Source organism: Podarcis cretensis (genome assembly GCF_951804945.1).
Source record: "Podarcis cretensis genome assembly, chromosome: Z".
NCBI lineage: Eukaryota > Metazoa > Chordata > Lepidosauria > Squamata > Lacertidae > Podarcis > Podarcis cretensis.
Genome location: NC_137184.1, coordinates 30971602 through 30980781, shown reverse-complemented (window position 1 = coordinate 30980781; position 9180 = coordinate 30971602). Strand labels below are relative to the sequence as shown.

At 46.6% G+C, this 9180-nt stretch overlaps 1 protein-coding gene across 2 annotated transcripts; it reads right to left on the bottom strand.

Annotated features, from left to right (window-relative positions):
* Positions 1-1545: 1545 nt before the first annotated feature.
* On the bottom strand, positions 1546-8877 carry LOC307207693 (DNA-directed RNA polymerases I and III subunit RPAC2-like). Of its 2 annotated transcripts, none has more exons than XM_079961798.1 (5): positions 8721-8877; positions 7329-7426; positions 5153-5229; positions 2577-2659; positions 1546-2060 (listed from the first exon to the last, which is right to left on the bottom strand). In XM_079961798.1, exons 1-5 carry the CDS (start codon positions 8763-8765, stop codon positions 2007-2009), a joined length of 357 nt encoding a protein of 118 aa, XP_079817924.1. In that variant the 5' UTR covers positions 8766-8877; the 3' UTR covers positions 1546-2006. The 2 variants fall into 2 exon arrangements, with proteins under 2 accessions (XP_079817924.1, XP_079817925.1); XM_079961799.1 differs by having other exon boundaries at positions 2577-2656.
* Positions 8878-9180: the final 303 nt, after the last annotated feature.

Genomic DNA, 9180 nt, shown 5'->3' with positions numbered 1-9180 from the left:
GTTGAGGCTGGTCCATTAGGGCAAATAGATCACTGCCTCACAAACTCAACCTGCTTTCTTACTTGCAGCCAGTTCAGAGGGTGACTCTGGCTGTGTGCTTCCTCCTTCTTAGCCTTGGTGTTCCCCTTGCAAAATTCAGCAGGATGGGGAGGAAACTAGAAATTGTCAAACCTGCCTGCTGTTGGTTCTGGCTCCACCTGCTGTTGGGCTCCTTCCTTTCCACCCAACCAGTTGCAATGAGCAACAGCCACCACTAGTTGGGCGGTTTCACATCCCTTCCCAGCAGTTGTGCACTCAGCCTGAAGTCATTATCCTGCATCCGTTTTGCACAAAAAAGAAAACCCTTGCAGGGAGGAAGTCACCATGCTGCAGTTCTGCCAAGTCGTTAACTCTGTCAGTCTTCCAAGAAGTCACTTTCTCAGCAGAAGTGAATGTGAAATACTAACTTGAAGAACTAGGAAGGAGCGTTATTCAGAAATACCTGGGTCTAGCTTGCTTCCTGATCTAACATCTGCATAAGCAAAGCACACCATCAAGCCACCTCCAGGGCCATGTTGGTCAATTTGTAGGTGAAGGAACAATTGTACGGCAAATGGTGACATTCATACCCCTGTCATTATCCCAGCTCAGTGTGAATAAAATATTTCCCTATATGAAAGATTTAGAGGGATTCTTATTAATGATTACATGGGCCTGGGAATCTACTAAATACTTCATACTGCTATCTAATTCATCCCTCTCGTGTGTGCCTCTGGGGAATGCAAACATAGTGCAGACAATCCCATGAGCCCCAGTGGCTGACATGGGAAGGAGAGAGTATGCTCAGCACGTACCATGTAATTGCTGGGCTTATCTGAACATGTTTTAAGCTGCCATACAAAGTCCAGAACATTGTCTCATGAGAAATATCATAAACAGATTGTGGGTTAATTTTGTTGCACAACAGACTGCATATGCACCCTTGTTGTGCAGTAAGCTTTCACTATCACAGCTGATTGGATTCCTCTTCTGTGCAACACTGACACTCGCTTGCTAGCACAACAGCCATTGTGCTAGCCGACAAAGAGCACTGGATACAGCCCTTTGTCAACAATTACTGGTGAACTGTTCTGGTTCCAGGTTGTGGAGATACTGAGGGAGGGGGCACCATGGAGGATGAGTCAGCTTCACTGCCAGGAGCTGCAGCAACTCCCTCATCACTGCTCCCATCTGCTGGCTTGAGCAAGCAGGCAGTGACATCTGCTGATCCTCTCTCTCACCACCGTCTGGGCCAAAGTGAAAGGCAGGTGAACAACCAGCAGGTTCCAGTGGTGAGGTAGAGGCTGGGCCAGGGGCCCCTGTCAGGCTATCAGCAGGTGCCTGGCCATTGCTAGTGATGTGAACAAAATCTCCTTTTTGGGTGCTCCCAGTAACACAGACAAGTTGGCTCAACTTCCTTCTGTCACTGACCTGATGCTTTCTTGCTACCAGATATGAAACAGTAATTTTTAAGAGAATTCTAAACAGGGAGCAAAAGCATTTAAAAACAAAAAGCCACACACACAGTAAGTTGGAATGGATTCCATCATCCAATGTTTATTAGGGGGAAAAACTTTAGTCCATAAAAAATAAGACCCTTTCTTTCTCAACCCCACCCCCTCCCCACAACAAGACAATCCAATTTAAGCCACGGTGGTGCCATTATTTACTTATTTAATGAAATTTATAGACCGCTTGATTGTGATGCTGCAGCATTCTGCAATAACTGCAGCTTCCAGTTCAAAAGGCACCCTCCCAATGTCAGACTTGGTCCTGAAGATAGGGATAGAACCGTGGCCCCCAAATCACATTTGCTGGAGCCTGTCCAGGAGGATACCATGGTTAACAGCATCAAATGCCAATGAGCTAACAAGAAGCAGGAGCAAGGTCACACTGCCCGTCCCACACTCTGCAAAGGCCATTCATCAGAACAACCAAAGCAGACTCAGTTCTGTGGCCAGGTCTGAACAACAGATTGGAACTCATGACTACACTTCCTCCATCGTCACATCCTTCTGGGCATTGTACTCTTCCACGCTTGCCTGCAAGGGGGAGCAAACAAAGGCTGTGGTTAAGGGATTTGTGGTCCACGTTTGAGATGCAGCTCAAGAGGATGATAATAGCAGGATAGGGGGGAACCCTGAAAAATGTTGCAAGTTCAGAAGAGGAGAAAAACAAAGGGGAGAGGTTCAACGGGGAGAGTACCAAACATGCTCAGTATCAATAGAATGGAGGATTGGGAGGGATGGAAAGAGAATGTAACTGAATCCTGAACCCATGCACTGCACACTGTAACAGGTCCTACTCTATAATGTATATTACAAGTTCTTAGTTGCTTTTGATAACGTGTTGCACCTTGCTGAGTACTCTTGGGTGACCTAGAAAAACAACTGATAATTGGTTCCTGCCCTGCTCAGAACAGAAATAATGATGCAGCCAAGGACTGCAGCTGTGGTACCCCAAGAGTAGCAAAATGGTGCTCTGTTTCTGGCAGAAGGACCTCAATCCTTAAATTAAAATAAATACATTTCAAGAGGATTGGAAATGACAAGACCCACCTGAAATTTGCTGAGTACATGCTGGCAGACACCCCTGAGATCCTCCAGCCCCTTCTGGAACACATCGACAGCCGGTAGGCCTGCTATGAAGAAAGGGAAGCATTCAGAGTCAGGCAAGACTTAAAGAGGGCCCAGATCCTTCCTCTGCATTAATAGGCTCCTCCATTTTCAGGTGAGCCATGAACTTGTGAAACAGAACTGCCTGCAGGCAAGAGACCATAATAATTGCCTCCTATACAGTGGTGGCGCTGTGGGTTAAAGCCTCAGCGCCTAGGGCTTGCCGATCGAAAGGTCGGCGGTTCGAATCCCTGAGGCGGGGTGCGCTCCCGCTGCTCGGTCCCAGCGCCTGCCAACCTAGCAGTTCGAAAGCACCTCCGGGTGCAAGTAGATAAATAGGGACCGCTTACCAGCGGGAAGGTAAACGGCGTTTCCGTGTGCGGCTCTGGCTCTGGCTCTGGCCAGAGCAGCGATGTCACGCTGGCCACGTGACCCGGAAGTGTCTCCGGACAGCGCTGGCCCCTGGCCTCTTAAGTGAGATGGGTGCACAACCCCAGAGTCTGTCAAGACTGGCCCGTACGGGCAGGGGTACCTTTACCTATACAGTGGTACCTCTGGATGCGAACAGGATGCATTCCGGAGCCCCGTTCACATCCAGAAGTGAACGCAACTCGCATTCATGGGTTGCAATTCGCCGCTTCTGCGCGTGATGTCATTTTGACCGTCTGCGCATGCGGCAAAACCCAGAATTAACGCACTCCGTTACCTCCAGGTCGCTGCAGCGCGCAACCCGAAAATACTTATCCTGAAGCTACTTCAACCCGAGGTATGACTGTATATTTTTATTAAAGATTTCTTAGTTTACAAAAAAAGTGCATTGCCCATTTTTCAAGTTGTGCTTTCTACAGATCAGTTTAATTTCCTGCGGTACATTAGTCTCCTCCTCCCATATGTCATTCAGTAATAATAATAATAATAATAATAATAATAATAATAATACAAACATCTGAATAGCACCCTGGAGGGAAATGTACTTTGCAGCACAAGCAGTGTTTCAAAGTCCAGCAGTAATGGACGCATTCTCTGATAGAGAATTTTATTATTGCAAGCATTTCCTGAACTCTTGTCACAGTACACTGCGCCTAAGATTTCAATTTAAATTGCCTCTGAGGGCGCTGGAGGAGAAGTCCCTCTCCACCAGCCCTATGTTAAAGAGACTGCTGAAGTGGGAATTCGAAGAGAGCCGTAACCTGCCTGTCCGGGGGTGGGATGGGGAGAGCTGTGGGGCTTCAGAAAGCCCTGCCAGACCCTGTGCCACTGTGGATGCTGCAGAGGTGCTGCTGCCTGGAGCCCCATCAATGCTGCAGTTGCGGGGCTGCTTGTAGCTCCAAACAACCCTCTCACTTCACAAGGCAGCAGCAGTGTTGGGGAAGGGGAAGAACGGGAGGCTTCGCCTGACAGAGGGAGGCAGAATAGGAGACGTTTGTGGAAGCAGGATCGCTCCTGCTGCTGCCTTGGGAAGCAAGAGGGTTGCGGGGTGGTTTTGCATCCATGCTGCCACTGAAGTGCCAAAGTTGCGGGAGCTGTTTAAGAAGTTGAAGCAGCAGAACAAGCAACTCCGCATTTGTAGCCAAGCACCCCACTGTTCCCTGCCGCTGTCAGGAACAGCCCTAGATGTGCCTCTTTGGGTGCTGCATGAGCCGGGGGATCTGCCGAGCACTGCAGCACAAATGCGTCCAGAAACTGTGTTTCAGTGCCCCACAAATCAGGTTCCAGGGCCTTGCTTTTCTTTCCTGGTTTCAAACACTGAGCACAACATAACATAGCCAATGGTCAGTGATTATGAGAATTGCGGTCCAACAACCAGAAGACCACTGGTTTCTGTTACACGAGAGTGTATTATTATCCCTTATGTTGAAGCTGAGAATAGGACAGTGCCAAGAGTGACTGCATAAGGCAGGGACAAGATTCGGAGCAGCATTTGTAACTCAGCCTCTTATTCACTAAGTTGTGCTATGTGCAAGCACCAATTCTCATAAAACCCACAACTAAATTCTGTAGGATTGCCCAAGCCTGATGGTGGGATATAAAGAACAGTTAACTGGCAAGCTTCCCGAAGGCAACAGAGCTCACCATAATAGGCCTCCCTGTTCGCCACAGATGCATATGGAATGATGCAGCTAATGACATATATAGCCCAGGTGGATGTGAGGAATCAACCAATCAGCCTTGTCAAAATAGTGCAGCACTATGTAAGAGGGAGCTAGACAATGTAAGGAAGGGAAGGACATCTCTACCTAGCTCAGATCATGGCACCTTGATCAGGTACTGTAAGGAAAGACCCAGAGCTGAGAGAGATGCTGCGCTGTGGCTGTAAGGGACCATTTGTGCTTTAATATGCAATTTGCAGGCTAGTTCTGCTCAGAATCAGGTAGGCTACTGTACTGTATGTTGATTCTTGCTATGCGTGAGTAAAATATGTAGTTTTCACCCAAAAGTTTGTATATTGTCTATGAATCACAAAGAATAGCTGCCCTTTAGCAAAATAGACCTCCAAGAAGCAGGCCTGCACATTTCACCTTTGGTCTGGATGCGGAGGTTTATTTTTCTTTCAGAAGGATGGGTGATGCTATATCCACAGAACTCCACTTCAGGGCTATGGAGAAATGAAGAGGTTGTTACTCATGATAGAGAGTAGTTGTGCTTGGATATCACAATAAGCTGTGGTTTATAGTGATGGGAACAAAGTCTACCTACCCCCCCAGGCTTGCATGCTTCCTCTGACTTGGTTGTGGCTTCTCATTTCAATTAACCACAGTGTAGTATTAAAACTTGTGTTAAGAATTCACCTCTACACTACCTTGTTCATTACCCAGCTGAGGAACAACCACCTTTTGAATAAACCACAGAACCAAGGAAACGACCATATTTTTTGCTCTATAAGACTCACTTTTTCCCTCCTAAAAAGTAAGGGGAAATGTGTGTGCATCTTATGGAGTGAATGCCGGCTGCCAGCTATCCCAGAAGCCAGAACAGCAAGAGGGATTGCTGCTTTCACTGCGTAGCGATCCCTCTTGCTGTTCTGGCTTCTGAGATTCAGAATATTTTTTTCTTGTTTTCCTCCTCCAAAAACTAGGTGCGTCTTGTGGTCTGGTGCGTCTTATAGAGCGAAAAATACGGTATTTCAAAGTCCAGCATACAAATTTAGGGATCCAGCATTTATTATAGCTATTACAATAGGAAAGAGCTCACTCAACTCAACGTGGTAATTGAGAAGGTCTGCCCTGAGGCATTCAGAGCAAAAGCTCATATAGTAGTTCAAACACAGCAAACATTATAAAACATCTTCATATGCATCAAGAAAGGTTACAGATCATGAGAAGTAAAGAACACATGACTCCATACTGGTATCTTCACCCCTGCATCACCTTGGAGTGACCCCAATGTGCCCAGAACATTTGACCATTTTAGGTCTTGGCTGTCTGACATTACCCTGGCAATCTAGCCTTCAGTGAGGGAAGAGCATCCTCTTCCTGGGTCTCAGATAGCTTCAAGGATAGCAGATTTACATGCTGATGCTAAAACATCATGCCATTTGTACCACTTTCAGAGGTAGGTAAGGAAATGGAATGCTGCATAGGAGGGGCAGACTCACAAATGCAGAACACACAAAAATCAAGCCTAATACATTCTAAAAGGTCAAATACAATTAAAGTGAAACAGTGAAACATTATTAAAATAATATACACCTGGGGTCTCCAATTCTTATATCAATCTGAACCCTATGCAGAACTTGATTTAATTACAATTTGTTGAAGCAAGTCAACTTCATAAACCCCAATATGAATTTGGCTTGCTTCATACAAAACAGAGTTAAGGTTAACCAAGATTGTCACATTTCAACAACATGACAAATTCTAGTTAATCAAAAACAGAAGCAACAATCTTCTGCTTCTGGATGAAAAGGGAGGGGGAGTGCCAAGAGGGAGCCTAGGTTCATTCTCCTCACAATAAATCATAGTCGATCACAATGTCCAAATATAACCAAAAAAGAACACTATCAGCAATGTGTGCTTATTGGAAGTAAGTGAAGATAAAGGCAGTCTTAAAGTAAACTGGTAGTGCACTTGAACCCAAGGCGATTTGGCAAAGGGCCACGTCTCTTGCAAATGTTGATTGGTTGGGCAAGAAACTCACCACAACTCTTCACAATCCAACAGCCACAGTGTTAAGATTGCTGCTCTTAGGGGCATTTCAGGTTAAGAAAAATACATTCTTTTTTGCAGTAGTTACCTTACACTTACACACACACACAAAATCACATACATCCCAGGACATTCTGGGAAACCTAAAATGGCAGTGGGCAACTTAGCAGAGATTTGAAGAGCTACAGTGAGTTTTTGTTTCCTTCTCATAAATATCTGGAATTATAACCCCCAACCCCCACATTTCATAGTGAATACGGCCATGACTAGGGAAGGGTCATTCTGCTTAGCTCCAGTTCCTAATCTCAAATTTCCTATGTCCCATCTAATTGTATACTGAATTGAACCAAAATTTTCTGAATCAGCCAGATCCCACAGGTTCAGAATGGGCAAAATTAACTTGCCACTGACTTAGTTAACTCCTTTAGCAGTCCCAGCTACATTTGAACACACATAGGTGCTCCTCATAAGGCAATCAATGGCTAGCCCAGGCAGCCTATGTGTTGGCCTCACCTTCGGCACCCCGATAGGGAATAGGACTCTTACTTACTTTTTCATGATCATGTATCGAAGGGAGTTGCCAAGGGTGTGGTCCTCATTGTGGAGCACAAATGTAAAACAGTTCTTATCTGTCCCATCTGCCCGTACCTAAAAGAGAAGTAGTGGAGATAAAGAAAATAAGGTCCCTGAAGGACAACGTAAGAAGTGGCTATATACCAAGTCAGACCACTGGTCCATCTAGCACAGTACAGTGGTACCTCGGGTTAAATACTTAATTCGTTCCGGAGGTCCGTTCTTAACCTGAAATTGTTCTTAACCTGAAGCAGCACTTTAGCTAATGGGGCCTGCTGCTGCCGCTGCGCCGCCGGAGCATGATTTCTGTTCTCATCCTGAAGCAAAGTTCTTAACCCGAGATACTATTTCTGGGTTAGCGGAGTATGTAACCCGAGGTACCACTGTACTGTCTACTTTACACTGATTGGTAGGGGCTTTCCAGGCTCCTTCAGGTGAGGCTCTCCCAGTCCTACTTGGACCTTCTGCATGCAAAGCATGTGCTTTACCACTGAGCTATGGCCCTTCCATCATTTCTTTTAATACCACCTTTCCACCAAAATGGTATTGGTGATATACTGATTTCACGCTTGCAGTATGTCTCCATGTGCAAAAAGCGAGACAATTATCTGGTTAAGGAGGGCACTTTTTCCTCTTGCCAGTTGTGGGTGGATTTTGGCCAAGCAATAATTTTAAAAAACATTTTTTAAAACACCACGTTTCAGCCAAGAGGGCTCCTGGGTCAGACCATCTGCCTAACCTACTCCACAGGGTTGCTGAGAGGATAAAAGCAGGCAGGAGAGAAGATAAGAACTAGGCAGGCCACACTGGGTCACATATGAGGAATATAAAAGTAAATAATGGCCGCATTGCTGCTGCTGCTACTACTGCTAATAATAATAATAATGGTGTAGGGATAACATGTTACTCTGTTACAATAACAACGCTAGTATAAATGCAATAGTAGTAATAACAACATTGTGGTGTTTTTCAACTCTGCATGGGCTGAGCATGTGCCTTTCCCTTGTGCCCAGGGGATCTGAAAGGAGAGTTAATATTAATCTGTTTTAGCATTTTTACTTTTTTGTAAGGTCGATTTTTGTTGTTTCAATCTCTTTGTAAATCGCTTTTGAGGTTTTCCCCACTCCCCATTTACCATCAAGCGGCCTGGAAATTTTATGAAGTAAATAAAACAAATAAATATCTGTTTCCCGCGGTGGTTCTCGCCGAATAAAAACAACCCGGTTCGGATGGCCACCTTCCCCGTCCACAACCCCGGACAGAGGAAAGCTTCACCTGTTGGATGTCAGCCTGTCGCACTCCCCGTGGAGGGGCAGCCTTAGCCTGCCCGATCGCCCGCCCCCCTCCCCGCCACGCGCTTCGGTCTCACCATCTGCAGCACTCGCGGCTTCTTCCCGTCCTCCTCGTCCCCCATCCTCTTCCCCGCGAGGCCGCCAAGCGCAGAGGACGACGGGAGCCGCCGTCACGCACATAACGATCACACACCCCCTCACGCACGCAAAAGCCCAACCTACCAGGAATCAGCTCCCGGCAGCCACTGCGGCAGAAAGGCCAAGTACAGGAGCCCGCGCGCAAAGGGCTACTGGGAATCGTAGTTCCTTAGGGAGGGAGACCCGCACAGGCACCAATTCCCTCAGAGAGCGGGAATTCGAGCTAAAAAAAAAGTGTGAAGTGGGAGAGTCGAATGTTTACAAACCGCAATAACTTCGCCGCCGCCACAGAAAAACTGAGGAAGGAACCCGATTCTTAAGCTCGGCGGCAGCGAAGGGGTTAATAGATATCAGAAGGCGGGAACTGCCATCCGCTGACCCAATCCGGAGCCGGGTCTG

Excerpts from the sequence above, each read along its gene's own strand:
- LOC307207693 (XM_079961798.1), bottom strand. The coding sequence starts at position 8,765 with ATGGGGGACGAGGAGGACGGGAAGAAGCCGCGAGTGCTGCAGATG. Across the intron at positions 2,660-5,152 it reads CCTCCGCATCCAGACCAAAG|CAGGCCTACCGGCTGTCGAT; the intron begins GTGAAATGTGCA and ends CTTTCTTCATAG. Across the intron at positions 2,061-2,576 it reads ATGTACTCAGCAAATTTCAG|GCAAGCGTGGAAGAGTACAA; the intron begins GTGGGTCTTGTC and ends TCCCCCTTGCAG.